This window comes from Oryctolagus cuniculus, chromosome X (assembly GCF_051225735.1).
Source record: "Oryctolagus cuniculus isolate XC-2025 breed Fujian yellow rabbit chromosome X, ASM5122573v1, whole genome shotgun sequence".
NCBI classification, from domain to species: Eukaryota; Metazoa; Chordata; class Mammalia; order Lagomorpha; family Leporidae; genus Oryctolagus; species Oryctolagus cuniculus.
The window spans coordinates 4,445,715-4,471,850 of record NC_142888.1 but is presented as its reverse complement, the minus strand read 5'-3'; the positions used below and the strand labels follow the sequence as shown (position 1 = coordinate 4,471,850).

At 46.6% G+C, this 26,136-nt stretch overlaps 2 protein-coding genes across 14 annotated transcripts in view; one reads left to right on the top strand and one right to left on the bottom strand.

Annotated features, from left to right (window-relative positions):
* RS1 (retinoschisin 1) overlaps positions 1 to 20,632 on the top strand; it is a 32,465-nt gene extending 11,833 nt beyond the window's left edge. The window contains exons 6-8 of one of the 2 annotated variants that reach the window (XM_070066319.2): positions 5,769 to 5,910; positions 8,285 to 8,480; positions 11,054 to 20,632. In XM_070066319.2, coding sequence (XP_069922420.2) covers positions 5,769 to 5,910; positions 8,285 to 8,480; positions 11,054 to 11,206 — 491 coding nt within the window. In that variant the 3' untranslated portion in view covers positions 11,207 to 20,632. The remainder of the gene's footprint in view (positions 1 to 5,768; positions 5,911 to 8,284; positions 8,481 to 11,053) is intronic. The other variant, NM_001109823.1, reaches the window with a different exon arrangement.
* CDKL5 (cyclin dependent kinase like 5) overlaps positions 160 to 26,136 on the bottom strand; it is a 221,712-nt gene continuing 195,735 nt past the window's right edge. For 8 of the 12 annotated variants that reach the window (XM_089324161.1, XM_051826953.3, XM_089324160.1 and 5 more), the window contains one exon: positions 23,166 to 23,563. In XM_089324161.1, the coding sequence (XP_089180287.1) occupies positions 23,177 to 23,563 (387 nt within the window). In that variant the 3' untranslated portion in view covers positions 23,166 to 23,176. Of the gene's footprint in view, positions 349 to 23,165; positions 23,564 to 25,713; positions 25,863 to 26,136 lie in introns of those variants that run through there. The other 4 variants (XM_070067274.2, XM_070067276.2, XM_070067277.2 and 1 more) reach the window with 3 other exon arrangements.

The window sequence follows — 26,136 nt, the reverse complement described above, 5'->3', positions numbered from 1 at the left end:
AGCTGTCTCTCTACACAGTTGCCTTGAACTTGAAATTCTAAAATTAGAAATTCCTTTATCTTAAGGGTTCTGCTCTGCCCTCTGTGTTTCTTTTTTTTCCTCCCTAACAACGAAAATATTTTCAGGAAGGAAAACAACACGAGCTGGGAGTTAAATGGTTGACACAGGGGTGTTAATTGGTTCTTCCATGAAAGAAGCGACTTAGGGCAACAGCACTAGCTGCAAGGTCCAGAAGCATCTTGGCCCTCGGTCTGTCAGATTTGTATTTCAATGTCGAGAATGCTGCTTGATGTCTCGTCATCCTCAGATTCGGAGCTCCCATCAGAGCTTGTCACAGGGGACAAGTTCCTAGAAAGCACGAAATGACAGGGGCGATCATTCAGAACAGCCTGAGCAGCCGGCAGGTGCACAGCGGCTGGTAATGCCCTGCCTGTCCCCTCCCCCACCAGGGCAGAAGGCTGGGGCACTGTGGCCTCCCAAGCTTCCGCTTAGCACGACTGCAGTCACCAAAACGTCTCTTTTCCACTATTGGGCCAAGACACTAGCACGGAGAGCAGGGATTCGGGGAGGAGGGTCTAAAAGTAGGCAGAGTCTTCAGAAAGTTCATGGAAAATGTCTATTATGAAAAAACATTTCAAAAACCTTTTGCACCAAAACAAATGTATCTGTTAGTCACATTTTCCACAAGGTTTCTGAAGTACCCTCATATAACAAATCAATGATTCAGTAATGTTCTACTTTATTCCGAATTTTATATTCAAGTTTATAATATTCTTCTATAAATATCACTCTATATTTTCCTACTCCATATTCCACTGTGTTGACATAGATATCCAAGTCTAATATGCATGCATAATAATATTCACATATCTCTAGAATCTCTTACAAAGAATGTCCCTGAATTCTCTTTGCATTTCTTTGGGTTAACATTCTTTATAATTACGCCTGGCCTTTATGCTTACAAATGCGGAAAGTATTGGTTGAATAAAAAGGACCGGTATGAGGGTGCTTCAAACAGTTTGTGGATCAAGCAGGTGTTTGGCCTAGCAGTTAAGCTGTGGGTTAGGGTGGCCACATCCCATGTTGGGGTACCTGGGTTCAACACCTAGCTCCCGCTCCTGACTTGAGCTTCCTTGTTAATGGAGACCCTGGGAGGCACAGGGATGGCTCAAATAACCGAGTTCCCGCCATGGACCTGGACTGAGTTTCTAGCTCCTGGTTTCAGCAGTGGCTGTTGCAGGCCTTTAGAGGGTGAATCAGCGGATGGGAGTTCTCTGTCTCCTGAATAAATAACTCTTAACAACCTATACCAAGCGGCCGGCGCTGTGCTTTAGCAGTAAAGTCTGCAGTGCTGGCATCCCACAAGGGCACTGGTTCGAGTCCCGGCTGCTCCACTTCCCATCCAGCTCTCTGCTATGGCCTGGGAAAGCAGTGGAAGATGGCCCAAGTCCTTGGGTCCCTGCACTCACATGGGAGACCTGGAGGAAGCTCCTGGTTCCTGGCTTCAGGTCAGCCAGGCTCTGGCTGTTGCAGCCATCTGTGGAGTGAACCAACAGATGGAAGACCTCTCCCTCTCTCCCTCTCTCTCTCTCTCTCTCTCTCTCGTTGTTTCTCTCTTTCTGCCTCTGTTAAGTCTGCCTTTCAAACAAATAAATAAAATAAAAAAAAACCTATACCAAAAAAGTTTTTAGAAAAATAGAATTAAAAGATGAATTTATTTTGGTGCAAAAAACCTTTGGAATCACATATACAAGAGATCTTCTAAAAGTTCATGGAAAATGCACACTATGAAAAAACTATGGCCACATTTCAACATTTTTACACCAAAATAAAGTATCTTTTAATTACATTTTTCTACAGACTTTTAAGGATCCTCATAGGTGACACACCCGTAAGCTGGATGAGCAGCACCATACAGATATGCCTTTCTCCATCTAACGATCGAATCTTGGCCCAGAAGGACCACCTGAGCCACCAACGATGCAGGCTTTTCCTTAAGAGTGAAATGAGTCTAGCAACAGCTTAACAGCCGCACAGCCACGTTCCAGTGGGCAGAAAGCTTGGGAGGACGGAGTGCTCCGTGCATCTGATAAAGCCACTCAACGCCGCCTGCAGCAGTATTTATGTTGCTTTCTAGCTCATACTCAATTTATAGTTTCCTGCCAATTGGGCCCGCGGCTCTCAGCGCTGCCGTCAACTTGGCACTTCCTCCCTCAGCTCTCTGCCTCCTGTTTCTGCCATCTTTGCTGCTTGTCGCCAGTGGCCACCCAAAATGGGGTGACTGCCTGTTTGATCCCTTCACTCACCTGTTCTCCAATCGCTACCTAGCGAGCGCCCAGCACAGACAGGCATTCGGCTTGGCTTAGAGGACAGAATTCTAGCAAGACAGGCAGGGGAGCTGACGATAACCACGGGCAGGAGTACTGTGACAGGCGCATAGGTTGCCTGGGGAGGCAGCCCCTGGAAAGGCCGTCACCCAGCTTAGGGTGGGCCAGGGAGGTGGGCAGAGATCTGGAGGAAGAGGAGGGCTGGCCAGGTCAAGGGGTCGGGAAGGGGACAGAAAACAGCCTCCAGGGAAGCCCTTAGGCTCGCATGCGGTCCTGAGGTCCTGAAGGGAGCTTGGGTGGGACCACCGTTGGAAGAAACGGGGGAGTCAGGGTCAGTGACAGTCACATAACTGGACTGCTACTTGCCGAGGGAAGGTGACATCCACCCCCAGGTCCCACTGGCTCTACACAGGCTTCCTTGCCCTTGGCTGTTCATTGCAACCCCTGCAGCTCGGTCGTGATGCCCAGCCCTCCCCCAGACCAGTGACATCACGCCGCGGGGCACAGCCCCAACATCAGCGCTTCTACAGCTCCCCGGGTGATGCCAGGGCACAGCCCAGGTTCAGACCCACTGGTCCGGAGTCTCTGCTTTGTGCCATGGGCCAACCCAGCGGGAGGCAGCTGGGGAGCCGTCGGCATCGAGGCCCGAGACCCAGAGCACTGCCCGGGGAGCTGGCTTAGAGGCTGGTCGATGAAGGGCTTGCTTTCATGCACGCAAGGAGTGAAACTGCTTTGGGTCACCCAGGTGGAGCTAGTCACCTGGCAAACATTCAGGGGGCACTGTGATGAGGCTTGGGGCTAGGAGTCAGGCACTGGCTTCAAGAAGCCAGCTGAAGCCACAGGGACAGTGAGACCCTGGCCTCCCTGGAGAGAGCAGCCAAAGTCAACACCACCAGATTCCCTGCTGCCTGGCTGAGCCCTCACAAGCCTCAAGGCCACTGTCGCTAGCCAGGTGCCCCTGTGGCTCTCCAGCCTGCTCTTCACCGGAAGGTGGGCTAGCTGGGAAAGAGATGTGGGCGAAAACAGGGGGAGAGCAAAATGCCAAGACTAAGGTGACTGGGAGAGGCAGCTTTCTGCCACTGGGGCCGCTCTTCCAGGCTGGAGGGGCCTTGGAAGCGGGAGGAGCCTGCGAACCCAGCGGCACTCCGCCCGCGCCATCCACCACTCGCCTAATGCCTTCCCTGGCAGCCGCGGCTTGCAAGGAGCACTCTGAAAGTGCCTGTTAGAGATGCCAGCGCTCTGGGGATGCAGTCCCGGAGCCTGCGTTCCTAACAAGCTCCCCTGATGGTTCGGCCACTCAGGCCTGGGTGAGTGGCCCATAAAGTGCTCCTCTCCTCTCTCCCAGGAATTGACATATTTTCATCAACTCCCCAAGCCTTGGCTACTTGATAAACTACAAATGCTACTCCTCCACTCCCGGCCCTTGGAGCTGCTGGTGGAGTCACACGCCATTCCTTTGGTGCACGAGGGAGAAGGGGAGGTAAACCCTTCTGGCCTGAAGCTGTCTTTGCAGGCATTCTGGGGTCCCTGGGGGGCGTTGAAGCTTGCACGCTTCATGCCGTTTTGCTAGCTTTTGAGAAATTGTTCTTCAGGAAGATTTAGCACTCCACTGTGTGATTACAGGTGACGGCAGACTGATGTTCAGCTCGTTGACCTGAACTCGACTCTACATCAAGAAAATACTTCTAAAATTTTAAAATTATTTACATTTGATTTGAAAGGCAGAGAGAGGAAGACAGAAAGAGCCAGAAAGAGAGAGAGAAAGAGAGAGAGAGAGAGAGATTCCATCCACTGGTTCATGCATTTTCAAATGCCCACAACAGCCAGGGCCAGGCCAGAGCCAGGAGCTCCATCTGGGTCTCCTATGCGGTGTCCAGGACGCGGGTACTCGAGTCAGCATCTGCTGCCTCCCAGGCGCATTAGCAGGAAGCTGGATTGGAAGCAGAGCAGCCAGCCAGGCCGTGCACCAGGCACTCTGAGATGTGAGCATCCCAAGTGGTGGCTTAACCCACTGCACCAAAACAGCCAGTCCAGAGAAAGTCACTTGATTTGCCTTTTTGGAGTTTATCAACCATAGTCAGAAAGCTAGGACACGTATTTGCCTAAGTTTGTCCTTTGTTTTCTATAGAAATTCAGTTAGGAACTCGGTGTGGTAAATTGTTACTAACTGAATGAGGACTTCCGTGTTGACACACATGGTACAAAGATGAGGGGTAGGGAACTGCTTAAGGACAGCCCAGTTGATGTCTCTGTAGTTCTCTTGGCCTTATCCCCATGGTGCAATATGGATACTGGTGCACCAACCATCAGGTCTTCCTTCAGTCTAGGCAACAAGAGGGAAGAAGGGGCAAACAAAACCTGACCCGAAATCCCCAGCAGACATTCTCTTATATCTGGCCCGGAATTGTGACATGTGGTTATTTTCAACTATAAGGAAGGCTAGGAAAGTTTTTTTTTTTTTTTTTTTTAAAGCATGTCACATTGTGGTCCCCAGTAAAATTTGGGTCCTTTAGTCAAAAGGAAGAGAAGGGGATTAGTGTGTGGCGTAGCAGTTAAAAATACCGGCCAAGACGCCGGCATCCCGTCAGGCTGCTTGCTCTCCTGACTCCAGCTTCCCGCTAAGGCAGACTCGGGGAGGCAGCAGGAGATGCTCAAGTAGTTGGGTCCCTGCCACCCACTTGGGGGAGACCTGGAGGATCCGGAGTGGGTTCCTTGCTGCTGGCTTTGGTCTGGCCCAATCCTGGCTGTGAAGGGTATTTGGGGAGTAAATCAGAGGATGGTAGCTCACTTTGTCTCTCTACCTGTCAAGTAAGTAATTACTAAAATAAGGATAAAAATAGAAGGCGAGAACAGATGCTGGGATGGCAATTCGCAGTCTCGGGCCAGATCATTCCACACTGATTTCACTATGAGGGGCCATAGAGACCAAAGCAGCAGAGAAGTCATCTAACAACCAGTTTGGAAGAAGCCGCTTCTTTCAGTTCCATGCTCAGCGGTCCCTGAGCACATTTGCCCCATTTTTTCTTGCTGCTGTCCACTGTTTTCTCCCTATAAATTGTCTTTGTCTGCTGCCCAAGAACAACCAGGGGCCCTGATGTCATCACGCACGATGGGGAACCTCCCCTTACTGAGGCAAAGACAGACGCACGGCACTTGGGTACAGGCTCTGGGTTTCCAGGTCTCAGCTGGTGGACAAGGTGCACTCTGCCTTTATGAACGTTGTGACTGTGGCGATCCCTGCGCCCAGCCTCCGCTCTTCCCGCATGGGCAAGGGGACAGCACAGGGCCCGGCTCTGCCGGTTGTGAACCCGGCTGACAAGGAAAACAGTCTCATCTCCCAGATACAAAGCAGATGGGCTGCTGTCGCTGTTTCAGACAGCTTGTGGTTCCGGCGTATTGAGACAGGGCTGTTGGAACGCGTGTTGTTTTTTTCTCTCCCAGAATGCCCGTATCACAAGCCCCTGGGTTTCGAGTCAGGGGAAGTGACAGCAGACCAGATCACCTGCTCCAATCCGGAGCAGTATGTGGGCTGGTATTCCTCGTGGACCGCAAACAAGGCCCGGCTCAATAGTCAAGGCTTTGGGTAAGTGGCCAGGTGGCCCAGGTGGCCCAGGTAGCATTTGTCTTGTGTGTTTTGAAAACTGGGTCTCTCTAATAAATGCATGGGGCAGAGTACACTTACTTATTTAGCAACTATGAAGGCACTTCAAAAAGTTTGTGGAAAATGAGAATTAAAGGTTATTTTGGTGCAAAAAAACCCTGTGAAATCCAGGCATATGCCTTGCGTAATAGTTTCCATGAGCTCTTGAAGACCCTGGTATGCTTGTGTTTCAAAAATTTTTTGCACCAAAACAAACTTATCTTCTAATTCCTTCTTCCATGAACTTTCTGAAGTGCTAGCTTATTGACTGAGTGCCTTCCACAAGCCAAGGACCACGGATAGCAGCAGCGGACAAGGCAGCTGAGGTCCCTAGCCCAGGAAGCACACAGTTTCGAAGGGCCAGTGGCCTGTAAGCACAGGTCATAGCTGTGTGATACAGATAGCCAGCCCACTGGAAGTATCAGGCAAGATATTCTAAGGAAAAGATATTTAACCTAAGACTTGACATTGGCCAGATGAGGGATGTAAGAGGCAGGGGGCCAGCACATCCAAAGGCCCTGAGTTGCGACCACATCTCCAAGGCAGGGTGTGGGAACATAAAGCCAACAAGGCTAGAGCACAGTAAGACAATGTGGAGAGGTAGGCAGACATAGGTAGTGCAGGACCTTCCTTGTATGTCGTGTTAGTGACTGCTCCTTGTCTGAGGGAAAATGGCAGGATGTCGGCTGTGTGCTAGTTAGCATAAGGATTCATGCTGCCATAACAGAGCCCTGAAGCACAGGGACTCCAACAAGTAGAACTGGATTTCTTGCTCAACTAAAAGTTTCATTAGGTCATCTAGGATCGTCAGGGTAGCTTGATGGTATCAGGGGCCCAGATTATTTATTTTTTTTAAGATTTATTTATTGGGACCAGCGTTGTGGTGCGGTGGGTTAAACTGCTGCCTGCAATACTGGCATCCCGTATGAGCTCCTCTTCGAGCCTTGGAGGCTCTACTTTGGATCCAGCTCCCTGCTAATGCACCTGGGCAGGCAGTGGAAGATGGCCCAAGTACTTGGGCCCCTGCTACCCGCAGGGGATACCCGTATTGGGGTTCTAGGCTCTTGGCTTTGACCTGGCCCAAGCTTGGCCATTGCAGCCCTTTGGGGATTGAACCAGTAGATGGAATCTCTCTAACTCTGCCTTTCAAATAAATAATTTTTTAAAAAGGGCACATCTATTTGATAGGCAGAGTGATCAAGAAACAGATTTTCCATCTGCTGGTTCACTCCACAAATAACCCACTGTGCCATGGTGCCCGCCTGAGTCTCAACTCATGCACTGTTATTCTGTCATCCTTAACATGAAGTTTCCATCTCGGGGCCCAAGATGGTTGCTCTAGTTCCCACCATCACATCCACATTCTAGTCAGCAGGGAAAAAAAAAGCAGAGCATACTTGCTTTTAAGGATACATATTCTAGTGGTCATTCCGGCCCACACTACATAGATCAAGAATTTGGTCCAATGGCCCCACCTAGCTACAAAGGGAACTGGGACATGTACACTGGGTGGCCATTTGCCCAGATGGAACTTAGGGGTCCTGTCTCCAAAGCAAGGAGAGAAGAGGATGCTGGGAGGTGGTCAGCAGAGTCTGCCAGGTGAAATACAAAGCTGATGTGGGGTTTTGGAGAAGTTGTCTGGTTTCTGTGGGGACAGTCGGTGGGGGACAAGTCAGCCCAGGAGACTAGTTAAGTAAGGTAGGGTGCTGTGGACTAAGAGGTGGCAGCCATGACGGAGAGAAAGAGAGGAGTTGGAAGAGTGCGGGGTGGAGCCGGCTGGCGGACTCGGTATCCGGTGGGAGGAGAGGAAGGGCCAAGGCTGGCTCGCAGGCGGCTGGCCTGGCCTGACCGCCAGAATCTTGACTGCTTGTTGGGAGGGTGGCAGGATTAAAAGCGACCTTTGCCTTTTTTTCAACTTTTCTGTAACAACACAAAACAGGGAGCAAGAAACACGAGAGGCAAGTGAACCCGGGAGGGGACTGGCAGGCAGGGAAAGCCAAACAGGAAAACGCTTCGAAGAAACACACGTTCAACCACACCCACAGGCAATTTCGGCCACATCGAAGGCATTTCTCTGACAGATCAGTTGAAGATGGCCACTTTTCTCAAGGAGGTGGAGGTGTGGAGAGGGAGAGAGAATGCAGTGCGGGTGGGGCCAGCAAAGGCTGGACGCTTCCTGGGGACATGAGACAGTGCAGACTGCCCGAGGGTTGCGGGGCCTCTCCTGGGCCTGGTATGCCCCCCACAGCCAGTGCTTGCTGGGGTTTCGTACGCAGCCGCAGGGGGCATCTCTTGGGCACTTGCTGTGTCCCCGCAGGTGCGCTTGGCTCTCCAAGTTCCAGGACAGCAGCCAGTGGTTACAGATAGACCTGAAGGAGATCAAGGTGATTTCGGGCATCCTCACCCAAGGACGCTGTGACATCGATGAGTGGATGACCAAGTACAGTGTGCAGTACAGGACCGATGAGCGCCTGAACTGGATTTACTACAAGGACCAGACCGGAAACAACCGGGTAAGTCGGGCTTCCTCCACGCCACCTCCAGCTCATACTCTGTGTGAGCCTCCTCCCGTCCGTGTGCTCTTTGTCTCAGTTAGAGCTCTCATCCCATGGCGTGTGGGCCATTCGGGCTTCTTCCACATGACTCGGTCTTGCCTTGCCATAGCTTTGGTGCCCAGCACAGTTTGAGAATGAGCTCAAGAACACCTTGAGGGCATTCTCACATCAGTATATAGGTGCTTGAATGCTCAAGACTGCCCAGTCGAACTGTCTGGATCCTTGAACACTCTGCTATATGGGTCTGCCTTGATCTGTTAGCCATGCGGGTAGACCATCGCCCATTTCTATACAAACAGCCTCTCCTTACTGTTCACTGAGACCCGGCTGGGATATGTTTGACAACCTAGAAGTTCGCCACTTAATTATGCACATGGCTATGAACAAGGACTGCACCAGTGTGGACACGGGCGCTGAAACCTTTGGGCGACTACAGGCTGTTCATCTTTGCCCACTGAGGTCGTTTTCACTGTAGACTAACTCAGTAGGCCCCTGACTGTGTTATTGGCAATGAGTAAAAATGAATGGGAAACTCATGGCCATTTGGAAATGCTCAGTGTCCTTCGGCCTCATGGGTGAATTTCTGCATTGCATCAGGTTAAGTAGTCACGTGCAGTGAAGAATCAGAAGGCTTTGTGGTCTCTGGTGACAATCTGCAGAGCAAGACATTCCTGGGTTGACATCTCAGAAAGTTTTTTTGTTTTTGTTTTGTTTTGTTTTGTTTTGCCAGGCAGAGTTAGACAGTGAGAGAGAGACAGAGAGAGAGTTATAGACAGAGAGAGACAGAGAGAAAGGTCTTCCTTCCGTTGATTCACCTCCCCGATGGCCGCCAGGGCCAGTGCTGCGCCGATCTGAAGCCAGGAGCCAGGTGCTTCTCCTGGTCTCCCATGGGGTGCAGGGCCCAAGCACTTGGGCCATCCTCCACTGCACTCCCGGGCCACAGCAGAGAGCTGGCCTGGAAGAGGAGCAACCAGGACAGAATCCGGCGCCCCAAGCGGGACTAGAACCCGGGTGCCGGCGCCGCAGGCGGAGGATTAGCTAGTGAGCCGTGGCGCCGGCCCCAGGCAGTTTGAACACACTAGGAAAAACTGTGGACATTTCATTTCATTGTTCCTGTTTGTTGGCCTCTCCACGAGTTGTTTCTCGTGCCCTGTGCCTCGGAAGGCCAGGCTGGCTCTGCAGAGAGGCACTCCACTCTGGCACTTGGGCAACCCAGCAGAGCCTGGTTCACGGTCCCTCTTCATCTGCTGCTGACCTGAATGGGTTCAAGGACAAACAGCTAAGCGAGGATGGCCCCTGGGGAAAAAGGCAAGGTCATGGCGGACAAGGCCCTTCCTGTTTGGTGGATGGAGGAGGCCAAATGCAACAATCAGATTTTTTTTCAGGAAAGCAACGGTTCCTGTCATTGGGACAAACATCGCAACTCTGGAATGAGGACAAAGAATGACTTCTTAGAAATAGGGCCCAAAACATCTACTGCCCCTTCTTACGTTCCATCCTGAAAAACACTAAGCAAATCCTTTCTGGAATTTTCCTTCTAGTTTTTAGCGTCTTCTAAACTTGTTTTAAAATCAGTCTAAAAGGTATTTGTCACTTGTATCAAAGCAGGAACGCATATTTTAGCTCCAGCTCACAACTTCAGAGGCCCAAGTTGCCCCACTTGGGATACCCTGGCAACAGAAGAACATCCCTCTCACAAATGTGATGGGCCTTTTCAAAACTTCTGGCCAAAATGCACAGAGATAAACACACAAAATGTGTGGTAAGATGCATTTTCTTTTCTGCTTTTTTCAAATATTTGAAGTTGAGTTGAAGGAGTGACAGAGACAGGGAGAGACAGAGATCTTCCATCTGCTGGTTAACTCCTCAAATGCCTGCAACAGCCAGGGCTGGCCAGGCTGAACCCAGGAACCTGGAACTTCACTGGGATTTCCCATGTGGGTGGCAGGGACCCCAGTACTTGGGCCATCTCCTACTGTCTCCCAAGTGCATCAGCAGCAGCCTGGACCCAGCAGAGCAGGTGTGACTCGAACCAGTACTCCGATATGGAACACAGGCATCCCAAGCAGCAGGGTCATCCTCTGTGCCACAGCGCCCACACCGGAAGAGGCGTTTTTATCAGTGCCATCCAAGGAATTGTCTGTGATGACGGCGAGGTTCATTTCTGTGACATCCAACAGGGTGGCCACTGGTCGGTCACATGTGCCTCTGATTTCTTGAAATGTGGCTAATATGACCAAGGGACTGGATTTCTCTAAGTTTAATCTGTTTAAATTTAAATGATTCCATGTGGCAAGTGGCTTTCATTTGAATGGTGCAGTTCCAGACGTCGCCACATAGCGACTCAGACACGCAAGTAGGTGCCAAGGATCACTCAAGGTCAGATCTGGGGAACACCTGCGAATTCTCTGTGCTCTAACCACTTTCTAAGAGCTTCCACAGTGGAAAGCTGGGGCCTGTCCCAGACAGGAGTTGTTCTTCCCTCTCCCTCCCCTGATGTGGTGGTGACAGGACCTCCTCCCTCTCTCTAGGTCTTCTATGGCAACTCGGACCGAAGCTCCACAGTCCAGAACCTGCTGCGGCCACCGATCATCTCCCGCTTCATCCGGCTGATCCCGCTGGGCTGGCACGTCCGCATTGCCATCCGGATGGAGCTGCTGGAGTGTGTCAGCAAGTGTGCCTGATGCCCGTCTCAGCCTGGCACCTGCCAGAGGGTGGAGGGCGCACAGGGCCACGGGAGGGCCCTGACACACCACTGGGACAAACAGCACTTTCGAATTGCAGAGCTGGGTAGAAAGTATTTCCTTTTTAAAAAACAGATAAAGCTTCTGATTCCAGTGAAAGAAAAAAGAATAAATGAACCTATTCCCCACTCAGGGCCAAAGAAAATAAGAACAAAGAATACATCCCTAAAAACGATTTTCTCACAAAAGCCTAAGTGGCAGGGATAATTTGCTGCCTTCACTTTTTTTTTTTCCCTGTCGTCTCTCTGTGACACGATGAAAGGTGCAGTCTCAGGGGAACACAAAGCAGCCCTGATAATTTGAAAACTCTTTTGCTTTACCCCATTCAAAACTGGCACAGAGTTTCATAAAGCAGCCTTGCTGTGAATGCAGCAGGGAGCGAGCACACTTCTCCTCCTGGCTTTCATTCAGCTGTGGCCAAAGAGAATTTCAGAGCACCTGGTGGGCAGCTGAAGGTTTCAGGGGTGGCAGGGGAGCAGGCCCAAGTGTGGTGGATGGCAGCCTGTGGCCTATCACACAATGGGCCTGGTCTCTTGAGAGCCCATACATGACAAATGACCGAATGTCTACAGGAACATAGCCTCCCCTGCTCTGAGTTCACACCTTGCAGGTGGGTTTGGGTCTTTAGTGCCAGGAACACAGGGACTGGGGAGGGGCCCGAGCTGTTGGCCTACAGCTCAACTCTGCAGCCCATTCAGGCTGAAAGCCCCAGCTATGGTCATGGCAGGTGAATATATGGGCCAGGCGGCACGCCACGCAGCAGTCTTTCTACGTTTAGGAACCCCAGATGACAAGAACATGCTGGCATTTCCCTTGATCCAGAGCTACTGTTTTCAAGCAAACTGAACATATTTTGACACCAGCCAGGCCCAGGAGCCTGTCCCTGGCTGCTCCCCCTCCAACCTCTGCCTTGTAACACCCAAACACACTGGCTCCTGACGTTTCTTTGGGAAGCAAAGGGTCTGGCCTGCCCCTCTTTTCCTGGAGGAGCTCCTTAAGCAGGGAGCCTGGGAGTCTGAGGGTGTTTGTCATCTCCCTGCTGTTTTGGGGCTAGCAGCTTTACATTTGCCGTAGCACCCTGCTACTCTCCATGCCATATACCTGACACTGGAAAAATGCTTTGCCCTGCCCAATCTGTTCCCAAATATAAATGTATCACTTCAGGGCCAGGGGGCGGCGGACACCCATCCTTGGCCTCAGGACACATGGACAAATCCATTTGAAGCAGAATGTCTAAAGAGAGACGCTTACATGGAAATTAACTTTTATCATGACAAATTATCAGAGAAATTGGCAGCAGCCCGAGTTAAGGACCTTCCACAACTGGCACATCATACACAGGCATAAATAAGAGTACAGTTTAGGTTAAAAAGAAAGTAACAAAACAGTGTGAGGCCAGTGTGAAGGTTCTCCTAGTAATTGTTGCAAATTTTTGTTTTGTAACTGCATTATTGAGATAAAGGTCACATACCACATAATTTTCACTTAAAGTACACAATTCATTGACTTTTAGTATAGTCAGTCATGCAACTATTATCACAATCAAGCTTAAAAGATTTTCATCGCCCCCAAAAGAAATTCTGCACCTAACAGCCATCACCCACTAATGTACCTGCCCACCCCAGCTCTAGGCAACCTCTGGACCTTTCCTATAAATGGAATCATATAATATGTAATTTTTTTGTGACTGGCATCTTTCACTTAGCATAGTGGTTCTTTTTGGCTTGTTTATTCGAGAGGCAGAGAAAGAGAGACAGCCCATCCACTGGTTTACTCCCCCAAATTCCCAGAGCCAGGCACTTAATCCAGGTCTCTCACATGGGTGGCAGGGACCCAACTACTTGAACCTGCTGCCCCCCAGGGTCTACATGGTAGGAAGACTGGAATTGAGAGATAGGGCCAAGAAGTGAACCCACACATTCCAAAATGGGATGCGCACAACCAGCACCTTAACCTCTAGGCCAAACACCCACCTCCAACAGAGTTTTTAAAGTTCACCACTGTTGTATGTATTAGTATTTCATTCCTTTTCATTGCTGATTATCATTCCATTGTGTGGATAGACCATCATGTTATTTATCCATTCATCCATTGATGGGCAATTGGGTTGTTGCCACTTTTTGGCTATTATGAATGATACTGCCATGAACATAACGTTTCATTTATCTTGTATATACACGTAGGAGTGGAATTGCTGGGTCACATGGTAACTATATTCAACCTTTGGAAGCACTAGTTTTCCAAGTGCCTGCAGCATTATACATTCCTACTAGCAATGTATGAGTTTTTCAGTTTCTCAGCAACACCTGTTGTTGTCTTTGATTATGACCATCCTAGTTTGTACGAAGTGGTATCCATTGTGGTTTTGATTTGTAATTCCCTAATGATTATTGATGTTGAGCATCTTTTCATGTGTTTACTGGCCATTTACATGTTTGCAGAAATCTACTCAAATCCTTTGCCCATGTAAAAGCTTACAACCTATTGAGTTGTAAGAGTTCTTTGTATGTTCCAGATATAATTCCCTTATCAGATAGTTAATTTGCCAATATTTTCCTCCCACTGGCTTTCCCCTTCCCCCGAATGAAGTCCTTTGGAGCATAACATTTTAAAAATTTTGATGATGTCTAATTTCTTTTTCTCTTTTGTGCTTCTGGTGTCATTATCTGAGACACAATTGCCAAGTCCAAGGTCATGAATAATTACCCTTATGTTTTCTTCTAAGAATTTTATAGTTCTACCTTTTATGTTTAGATCGTTGATCCATCTTGTGTTAACTTTTGCATATTGTATGAGATTGCGGGGGGGAAGGGTGGTCTAACCTCATTCTCTTGCATGTGGAGATCCAGTTATCCCAGCACCACTTGTTTTAAGGCCTTTCTTTCTCCATTGAGTGATGTTGGTACCACTGTCAAAATCAACTGACCTCAGGGTTTACTTCTGGACTCACAATTTTATTTCCTTACTGTCTTCGTTATTGTAGCCTTGTAATAAGGTTTGGAATTGGGGCATGTGAGTCTTCCAACTCTGTTCTTCCTCAAAATTGTTTTGGCTACCCTGAGTCCTTTGGATTTCCAGATGGATTTTAGGAACAACGAGTCAATTTCTACAAAGAAGTCAGCTGGGATTTCACATTGGAAATGCTCAATACTTCAAAATTTAATCAACAAGATACCAAGTTCTATAAAACATTTATCCGCAGGTCTCAGCTTATGACAATATACTGATTATTTACTTCATTCAATTCATGACAGAATGCATAGGAAGGAAAACTTTCACTGAGGAAAATCTGAGGCCTAAAGGGTCTTGAGGTTAAGTACATGAACTGTTTTTGCGGTATCATTTCTTTGTGGGGAAACTTCTGATTAAAAAAAAACAAATAAACCTGTAATGTAGCAAAAATTCACTCTTACCTTATTTTAACATGTTTACTTTTATTTTGAGAAATGCCAGAATGTGGTCTGCACTTGAAGATTTTTTTTTAAGCTATGGTAAAACATACACAACATTTTGCAGATTTTAAAATAATTAAATGAAGGGTTATGAACAAGGAAGTAGCATTAAGCCAATCTTAAGAAAAAAATCTGAGCGGATTCTGGTACTCAATGTGGGAGGAGGCGACCTGGACAAAGTAAAGGTATTTCAAAACAGAGATGCTGCTATGCATCCACTCTCAGGGCCCACAAGACTGGCCCCTAAAATGAGCCTTTGAACAGTTGGTGACAGAAGCCCATCTTTTTGTCTGCTGACAAACAACTTAGAAGGGCTGTTGCTTCCCCTGCGATTCCAAAAGTAGCTCCAAGCTGGGCCACTGGTAACCCCAACCACTTCACAGGGCTGACATGAAGATCAGATAGGAAACATGCATCAAAATGCTTAGTGACCTCTCACTGGGTTTCCTGTACTTGGCCTTCAAGATTCAGTGACACTCTTTGTCAACATCAATGGGACTGCCAGCTGGGTCACCAATAGAGCAGTACGGTTATAAAGCTACTATTTAGTGGGACCTTATATGTAGTGTTTGGCAGGTTATCATCTCATTAAATCCTCACAACAACCCTATGGATTAGGGATTATGACTATCTCCATGTAAAGATAAAGAAACTGAGGCATAAAGACAAAAAGTCCCTTGCTTCAAGTCACACTAGATCTAAGTGGTGAAGCCAGGACACCGCTCAGGCAATCTGACCCTGGATTTAACCATTATACCAGAGTCCCTGGACTTCCAGTGACTTGTTTCAACGAAATGGCCACTCTCAAATCAATTCAGTATGACCACTACTATATTCCATGTCAGTTTCCATACCTGGAGATGCAGTGACCACACTGCTTAGTAGTATTTAAGGGGATGGACTTTGCAGTGCACCTGTTCAGCTTCAAAACAGCCTTGCAACCGGGTGACCTTGGGTAAGTTCACATGCAGTAGGTGAACCTGTCTCCTCATCTGTAAAATGAGGGTGATACACAGCACCCACTGCATTGGATTGTTGTGTAAAAGCAAATGTAATAACAAAAGTCAAACACTTGGCATTATGCCTGGCCATGGCAAATGCTATTAATGGATTTAAAAAAGAAAGAAAGAAAAAAAAAGGTAAGTCCCAGATAGTTTGACTGAGTCATGATAAAAGTATAGCCGAAATCACAGCCATAAGTTTCCATGCCACTTCAGGAAGAACTGGTTGACACAGTGCTTCTCAGATTACAAAGCACAAAGTTTTATGTCCCACACTTTGTTTAGAAAAAGAAAACTGCATGACAGTTCACGTGTAAGAGTCCACATCATTTATGTTCTTTTCCCCGTGACTGAGCATTTACTCAAGTTCACCTTCTTACCTATTTAGTTCTCAACTGACAAAAGGGCCTTCAAGGGGGGTCAGTAAACCATGCTTTTTTTGTAAATAAAGTTTCATCCAAACACAACCACACTTACTCATTCACATCTCAACTACGCTGCTCTTGCACTACAAGTAGTGCCAACCGAGACCCTACTGCCCACGAAGCCCCCAACACTAGCCATCTGGACCTCTGCAGAAAAAGTGTGCAGCCCTTGCTCTAGCACAAGATGAAAGCCTCAAGGAGCTGTCCATCTTTGCTTCCTCCATAGCACCAGGCATGAGGTCGGCATCTCCTCCCATCCTCCTCAAACCACCAAGTGAGCAGAGGCGACAGACAACACTCAGGAATAAAAGAAACCAAAGTTTTCAAAATGCAGTAGGGGGAAAAAAAGCTTTATCAATAGAAAAAAAAATATCAGCATCATTAAGTAACAGGATTTGCCTTGCTTTACATTAATTTCTGTCCCTTAAACTGATTACAACTTCCAAGGCCCTCGATCCCTCATTTGAATTCGAATGTGTTCTTTCTTACAAAGAAGGAGCTCAAGTCGGCTGCTTGCTGTTCAAAGGCAAAGGACCACAGTGCTCAAGATTGGGACAGGCCTGGCAGTCACATCAGTCAGTGCAAAATCTGCATTTTATTAAAGACATTTGGGAAGATCCATTCAAAAATACATTGTGCTCAGTAAAAATGAACCATTTCATGCTGATAATGAAGGTTACCACGGAGTAGATATTTGTATAATATTTACAGCAACAATAGAAATTTTACAGAAGTTTATAATGGAATACATGCCAGAAAAAACTTGATAAGATGTACCAACACATGATACAAAGAGTTATAGAAACACTTTACAAATGGTTCATAATTAGCTCGTGAGGAATTTAAGTATTCAACACTTTAAATTCAGTTTGGATTCAAAAATTAAAAAGATTAACAACCACGTCACATCCTTGCCACAGTAAAAAGTATGGAATTACACTTTATATAATGGATTATAAAGTCTGTGCAATTAAGAATTTCCACTGATTCTTCATCTACCACAAATTGGATGTCACATCACTCTGGCTTAGCCCTAGTTTTGTTTTTCAGCATGAACAGGGCCTCATGAATGTCACCCCGTCCTGTGTCTTCCCAGATACTTCCTTTAAACTTACAAGAGATCGAAGAAGCTCTAATAGTCATCTAAGTATATACAGAATAACTACCTGAATTTAAAACGGCACAAAGCAATTCTTGGAGATAGGAATCTGGCGTAACTATTGTGTTTGGTTTGTTTCTGTTAATCACTCCAAGTTTACAGCGAGAATTTACTCCTTTCAATCACCGCATTACCTCTCTAGCCTGACTCAATCGGTGACCGAAGAGTAAACAAGGAGAGGGACACAGACTGCCCACTAGAGTCAATTGTACATCTCTGATGAAAATGGATTTTCTGCAAGCTTTGCTTTCCTTTTTGGAAAATCGAAGCCATGGTGGAGAACTCAGAAATTCTCCAGGAGAAAAAGCGTCACTTGTTTTCATGAAACTCTCCGAGTTTGAACTGCAGCTTTTGACAACTCTGGCAATAAACACTTCAATCCCACGCAGGGACAAAAGTCAAGGCATCTACCTTTTCTATTCCTGGGTTTCTTCTGATTAGACCTGAAGCAGAGCACTAGGACAATCTTGTCTATGCCTGAAATGAATCAGATTAGTCTTTTGGGAAAGTAAAATCCCCAACCAAAGAAGTCCTGAGGAAGTCTTAGCAGTCTGTTGAAACAGGAGGGACGGAGCAGCAGACAAGGCCTCTTTCTCCCTGAAACTCTGCGCTGAAGAATGGCGAACAAGGCAACTTCTAATCTGCATACAACACGGAGCTTGATTTTCAGATTCCAAAGGAAGATCAAATGGGGTTTAGAGAGCTTAGATTTGTGGGAAATGAAGGGCCTTAGAAATGAAGCCAGTCTCACTGCTGCAGTTTTACTGGCCCTACAAATCCAGTGTGTGGACTATCACAAATTTTTTCTGGCGAAACAAGAGACAAATCTCCCTTAAATGTTGGAGTAAACCATTGCTGAATGAGAATGCAAGGTAGGTCGTGACCATATTTAATAGCCTACAGTAAATATACAGAAAGGAGGGTCAGCGCCCAGAGCAAGGTGGAGTGAGGCCCAGGCCTAATGTCGGTGAGTAAACAAAGCACTATGGGAAGTGAAGACTCACGTAGTAACTGGCTTGCACAAGTCTACCATCTTTTATAGTACATTCAATTAAAAAAAAAAAAAAAAAGGGAATCACATGGGGCAGCAGGCCCGGAGTTTCCTGACTTCGGGTGTCCATAGATGAGGGACTTCACTTTCTTGAGCGGTTTCTTACTCACGGCTTCCAAGGCAGAATTTTTTAATCAGCCAAACCAGATCTTAAAGATATTCTGAATCTCAGCTGGTCAAGAAGCAAAAGGAGGAAATTATAACTGCTCACAAGGAACTGTTTTCTTTTTTTATAATCTGGCCACTGAAGTCTCTGGGAGGACCTTCTTATAAGAGTCTGTCTCTGGAGATTAGGGACAGGGATCTTGCATGGTCTCTTCTGCAGTCCCTTTCAAAGAAGGCTGAATTGTTTTTGAAGCCACAAACAAATTTGCTCTGCCTACACACCCCATTAGCAATGAACTAGAAGAGGCAAGGACATATGCACTATTTTCTGATGTGGTCCAGTATATCACAACACATTGCCAGTCCACAAAAGTATGAGTCTGTACTCACGTGGAGCTCCATACCCCTCTACAATGCAGGAGGCAATGAACTTCTAGATCTAAAAGCAACGCTCTCTGAAAAACACGTTGTGACCAGGAGAGACTACGCAGACTGACTGAGTCACAGCTGAGCTCTAGCAATGAATGCCAAGGAGCCTGGTCCCCACCAGCAGCTAGGTGAACAGAAATGGACAATTTATCTATACACTTACAAGCAATCCTCTGGCCTTTAAAAAAAGTTGTACACTTATGAATCATTCTCAATACATGGCTAGGAGAAAATAAATGGCTTTTTTTCCCTTATTTACTCTAAAAACTAGTTTAAGAAGTGGGGATCCTATGATATCAACTAAGAGGTGCGGGAAGGGAAAATGGGCTAGCATTTCCTAGTGTAGTCCACTAATTTTCAGATTAGGATCATGCTAAACTGGCTGACTCTACAACCACGACATACTTGATAATACAGGCGTGACTACAGACTGACCAGCGTGGCTCTTAGCTTAGAATTAAAGTACAGGTGCACATGGTGAATCTTAAAGCAGGTTCTAAAACAGATTTAACCCAAGCATACAGCACAAATACTTTTACAACAGCCACATCACAACCAGCAATATAGACTTTTTTTTTTTTGCTTCTAACCAGTCTGCCATATGCTAATATTTGTAAAGAGTTATTAAATGAGTTGAATAAAAAAAAAAAAAAAAGACTCTTTCGGGAGACTTAGCTAAAAGCCATGGGTGCCTTAGAGCAGTTGGTAAAAATCAAGCCAATCTGCCAGGCTGTTGCTTGCTTCTAAATATAAGCCTCAGGGCTCTATGAAAGAGTTTCTAAAGATGCTAACCTAGAATTTAAATTCTTAAATCTATAAAGTCACTGTGGTCTCCTCCCAAAGTATGCACCTTTTAGCAGGCCCAAGACAACGGAAATGAACAACAGAATGGATTCTAAGGAGTCAAGAATTGTGGCAGAAGATTGATCAAGAGACTAGAATCGTTCAAGAGATTGAAGGAGTCCTTACGTGCAGTTCTGAAGCCTGGAGAGAACAATGTCAGAGCCGAGCTCTGCGGACGGGCGGCCTTGCGGTGGTAAAGGGCAAGGCTTCTTTCCCTCAGCACTAGGTGTCTGGGGCTGGATCATTCTTTATTTGGGGGGGAGGGGATGTATTATATCTTGTAGAATGTTTAGCAGCATCCCTGGCCTCTACCCACTAGATGCCAGTAGTATACCACCACCCTCAAGTCGTGATAACCAAATGTCTCCAGACATTGCCAAATGTACCTTGAGGGCCAAAATTGCCCCTGGTTGAGAACCACTGCTGTAGAAATAGCTTCCCTGAACCCCTTCGCACATAGCACTCCCTTTTGGTCTTGGGCTCTAGACAGAGGTTCAATTTCAGATCAAGAATGAACAAGGTTCAGTTAAAGTTTCAGAGAAGAAAACTGAGGATGGCAGACAGAAGTAAAAACAGTGAAGAATTTCTTTTCAAAAAGAGATCAGTGCTATGCCATAAAACAAAGTAATTTATAAGCCTTTCTTCAACCTTTTTATTCTTTAGGGTCCTCCCTACCATGATGACAATCTTTGTGAGGTCAGTAATTCTTCATCAACCAGAGGGGAAAACAACAGTTAAAAAGCCAAGAGAGGGCCCATCAGAGCTGAGAGAGAACTTGACCGTCCCCTCTGCAAGCAGGAAGAGAATTACAAGGCTAGAAATGTGGATTGTAGTTCACTTACAGCTTACTGAGAATCAAGGAAAAACCAGAGCAGACAAGAGCTGAGAAGAGGATAGAAGAGCTACCTCAAAAACACTAGTTGCTAACATTGTAGATATTTTCTGGCTCAAATCCGGGAATGTGTGAAAAGTATGTATTGACTCATCAGTCAGGTTGACTTTGCTCTAGGTAGAAGGCAATTATTTTAGCCCTTCTTTGAAGAACCATCATTAATATAAATGTTCCGCAAACATCTGAGATCCCAGTGTTAGCAAGGATGACAACACGGGAAATCAGCCCCTAGGTGACAACGACCCTCAAATGCCATAGTGTGGCAATGGGATTGCGCACTTCCTAAGCGCACAGCACAGTGAGAAGTCTTTCCAGAGACAAAATTGTAGTTTCTGGTTTGCAAGGAGGGAATACAAGGTACAGATCTAGTACGAAAAAAGATGAGCTAAATATATACCTTGTCAGAGTCATTAGCATCCAGGCCAAAACTGCTGAGGGTCCACCTCACTTGTATAACCAAGCAGCTGCCTGGGAAAAGCCAGAATCCAGAGCTACCAAAACAGAAAGAAACAAGATAGAAAAGAGCTAAACAGCATGCAAAACTATTGATCTGAATCAAATTGTTTCAATAGTACCCAGTTGAGTTTCATTTTAGTGCCTTATTCCACTTACTAAAGTTAAATAAAAAGCACCTTAAAATGGCCTCTATATATAATCAATACACATCAGTATAGTATTTATATAAAAATGTAATATGCACACAATTTAAGCTTCGAATAAACTAAGACCGTTTTCCTTACAATCTTCTTAATCAGCAGAGCTATGCTTCTTGAAATTGTGGGGAGAGCGAACAGTCAGCCAGCACATTTTGGTTATGGCTGACTTGGATTCAGGGACTGACACTCAGAATTCTGGAACAAGTAATAATAAATACTGACAAGTTACCTCTTCGAGGGCTGGGAGGGAACTTTAAAAGTCTTATTGCTAAGAGACTACTTCTAAAAATCCGCTACCAATGACAGGTGATGGTGTTGAGGTGACTGCTGTCAAGGAAGGCCCAGAAACCCAGGCTGTGACACCTGGGGGCCACAGCCTGCATCATAATAGGGAGCAACTTGGGAATTCAGAGATTGGATGGGGGAAAGGCAGGTCCTGTTCTGATGAGAGAGAAGGAGGGAGAGCGGGAGAGTGTACAGGTGTGCATGATGACCTTGTTATAAATGGACATTCCCAAGATGAAAAAATGGATATAGCAATTTTCTTTACATCTGCAATTGCTTCAGGAGCCTTTTAAATACACTAGAAGGAGCAACAACAAAAAAAGCGTTTAGAAATAGAAATGCCACACACCCCACCAGCCAAGAGGCTCCAGGCTAGCAGACTACTCAGGAGCATGGAGCTGGTTTGTAAGTTCTGCAGACAGGTGCCTCTTACAACCTCACAACAGAGACTGTTCACTGGCAAATCTTTGGTCTACGCTCTTCACTACTGCTAAGCAGAAGAGAACGTTCTCTCTACAAAGACCCACAAGTAAAGCCTCAGTCTATCCTTATGTGCAAGTAACGATATCCCTGGACACGAACAGGAGCCAAGTGCATGAGGACGGACACGAAGTCTGCTAGACTCCTCACTGGCCTATCTCACTGTCTTCCCCTGCAAGAATGGAAAGAGATGCTGCACTTCGTCTGTTACCAAGGACCACGTCTAGAGGCTACTGCTGGGGCCTAAAGGTTGAGCAAGGTTCATACTGTTACAGTCACATGTAGCCACAATTCGACTCCCTTTATTAGAAGTATCATACTCACTTCATATCACAAATGTATAAAAATATGGCAGATAGTGTCATAACGATACTTTTCTTTAAAGGAATATATTTATAAAACAGACAGATATTTACCATATATATTTATATATAGAATAAAATACTCCTGATGCAATATATAAATGTTACTGTTTAGTTTTTATAGAAACTACTGTAGCTGTCCCACTGCTTCACAATGTTCCAAACAGCTCAAAATAACTTTACATTATAACAGAAAAGGTATGATTATAACAGTACAATATTCATTAATTATAAATAAATGTTACAAATCCTATCAAATATGGAAGTTTAGAAAACAATTTAAGACATACAGTTTATCTGCTAACCCTTCAAAGGGATATTCTTGGATTACAATAAACCCCACACTTAGTCTAGGCAGAAAAAAATATGTGGTAAGGGCATAGGTCAACATGGATTTTTCTACCCTTTGCAGTGCCAGGACGCTTCCTGGCTTCCCCAGCTTCCACAGAGATTGCACTACAGCGGGAACGGAAGCGGGAGACACTGGCAGCAGTTCCTGCTTCCTCCATGGCACACTCTCCATTCTCACACAAGACCTGCGGGGAGCCGCGCTGCCTCAGCTGCTCCCGTGGCTCTAAGATCCCTGACTAGCATTTGTGACTGTGAGGAGCCGGACGGCCCCGCACATACAATATTGCACACACCTTCATAAAGCTGAAAATGCTGGCTCACCACCCAGCCCGATCCCTGGCCCACCCCCACCCCAACCCTCCCCTCTCAACTGCCTTGTGGCCCCGCCTCCCCCCACCCCCCACCCCCACCAGGACAAATTACAAGGCTGTCTCTTTTAAATCGTTCAGGTTTGGCATTCGGGAGCGATTTGTTCTGTTATAAGGGTGCCCATTTGGCCCACTCTTGGCACCCAGCTGTTCAGAGTAGGAAGGTCCCTCTGTGGCACCCCTGGTCACAGCGGACACGTGCCAACCAGGATCCATCTGACCCGGCAGCTGGAGAGTTGGCCTGCCCTTTGGCGTGGGCTCCTGCCGGATGTTGCTACTCCCACCAGAGGCCTGGCTCAGGGGGTGAATCCGAATTTCTGAGAAGGAATTTTTGGCTTGCTGAGTTGTTAAGGGCTGGAAGCGGGGGTCTGAGGACGCCGGGTGATTGGAGGCTGAAGAGAGATGTAACAGCTTGCGCAGGGATTTTAGTGGCTGGCTCTGAAAGAAAGGATGAGAATGCACGGAGGGTTTAATTTAGAGTAGACCACAAAGCCGAGAGGAAACGGAGCTCACATCTGAGATGGCTGGGCAGAGTCGGGAAAGGCAAGCCCGTGGGAGGAGAGGCTGGACCAGCTGCATCTGCTCTCAAGGTTTCTTCAAACAAAATCAGAGTCATTTTCCTTCATGAAAGCAGCCAGATGCCTAGAGAAGACACCTGGAGCTGGCATGGCGCTGATCAAAGGCCCAGGCTCCTGCTACTTGGCTGCATCCTGTCTTTCTCATGGGATCTCATGATTTGACCAGCAGGCGTAGGAAAAACAACAGGAGGGAGGGCGGAGGGATATGTTTTCCCTGTTGAGAAGCCTTCCCCAAAGCGCCACATAATGGTTCCATTTAGATTTCACCGGCTAGAACCTAGGCATCGGACCATAACTAGCTGCAAGAGAAGCTGAAACGCATGTGATGTTGTAATTAGGTAGAAGTGAATTCGGCTAAAAATCGTATAGCCCTTTTTATTCTTATGTCCTCAGTTTTCCCTTTTCCTTAATATTACAAAATCTGAACATTCCCCTTGCTGCATTTGTACTTTATTTTTATTTTTTGGGAGTGGTGGTGGCAACACACAGTTTGGGCATTAATAATGCAAAGTACAGAGAACCAAGAAAAGATCCTACAGAACCTACAAGATAATTCCTTCATAGGAGGCCCTCAGTTGCTAACAGGGCTCACAGTGGCACTACCTGCCAGCATGTCTGTCCAACATGGTTGCTGGCCAAAAGTCCCCCAGAGGCCTGCACTGCAGAGGGAGACTGGCTTCCAAGCAGGAGGCCCAGTCGTGCAAGTGGTCTCACTAGCCAACTATTCTCAGGCAGCTGCTGAGCCTCCAGTTCCTCGGAGGTGAAAGGTGGCACATTCTCTTCCTCTTCCTGCACCTGAGGGTGTGTCAGGGTCATTGTCAGAAGAGATGTGCATAGCACTCACAACCAGTCCCTCCTGCTGGGCTCCCTCCGAGCACCTTTCCTCCGCATGTCATGGTACAAGGGACTTGCACTTAAGGGCTTGGCAAAGTCTGAATAAATACTGAAGATTCCAAGGAACACCGTAAAAATTGAAGGCACAGAGTGTTGAACTCCAAGGTAAATGGCTTGAGAACCGACTCATGTAGAAATCATTCCGAGGGAAGTATCTCCACCACCACTTCAATCTCTCCAAGAAATCTTTGAAGTCCCCGCAGGGGGACCCGTGGCACTCTGCACACTGAGTGTTCCAAAACGTTTGCTTTGCTTTGACTGTTTGTTTGCTTTTGGCATGACAGCACAATGAGACTCCTGTGCTTTTTACAGACCCTGACGGCATGCACTTGACTAACGGAGTGATTATAATAATCCACACTGGGCTGGAGATACAAAGTTACTAAGGGAGCTTCATGGCCAAAGAAATGCTTTCACAAAGAAGGTTCTAAAACCCCCCAGTTGTTTTCCACTTTCTTTCTTTTTTTAAAATTGGGACTATCGCATCAGGCCCTCACTCAGGGCCATGTGTTCTTGGTTTGGCTATGTTCCCAGTAAATTTGGATATGTGGTTCTCTACATTCCCTGTGCCCCTCAGTCTGTATGATATGAGAAGAAGAAGAAAATACAAATGGCTGGGAAAAGAGAAGGGCCATTTGAGGAACTCCTGTCAGCCGCTTTCAGTAACAGCTTACAGTTAGAACGAATGGAAAAACCCAAGAAAGGTGAACCTCCACCTTCCAAGTCACAGGTATTTGTGGTCATTTATAGGCACAAGTAACCCTACAGACTACAGAACTCATAAGGGCTGTCAGAAATTATAAAACACAGGAATAATGGCTTTATGAGATACTGCATATGATTAAAAACAAGGTACATTACATTATTATGCTCCTTAGGTGATACTGAAAAAATGCATTAAAATATTTCCAACCAAAATAGCTGTTTAACAGAAGATAAACCTCAGTCATCTGAGAAGTTTACTCATTCAGTTTATGCTTATTCTTCCATTGTGGCAGATAAATGTGTCTGTTACCATACTGTCTAATATGTAACTCCTAATGCAGCTGTCTGCCTGTTTTCTATCCAAAATAGTAAGGATTTCAGAAGCTAGAGTTTTCTTTCAATAGAGCTTACCATATCTGTCTTTCACGGTCCAATTCGTTTGCTACCACCTTCACCACAAACTTCATCTTCCCACCATCTCTGCTGATCTCCCCCAACACTTTATGGCACGACTCACTTTTTACCAAGAGGTACGGTTCTTTAGAGATCTTCTCTCTCTCCTGCGGTGTACAGTATTAGAGGGCTGGGACTATGTGTTCTATGTCCCCTTACCCCACCCCTCACCAGCCAGATGAAACCCAATGGAAGCTTGCCTTTTTCCCAGGACAGGGGTTACTGAAATAAGATCCATCCTGGCTCCCAAGATGCATTTGGCTATCAGTGAGTGTCCATTTAGGGGAGCTCTTGGTCTTGTAACATTGCAGGCTAAGTTACCTGCACCCAGCCCTCCCTTTAAAACAGACAGTCCCTACAGAGTCAGAAAGTCTAGGAGAG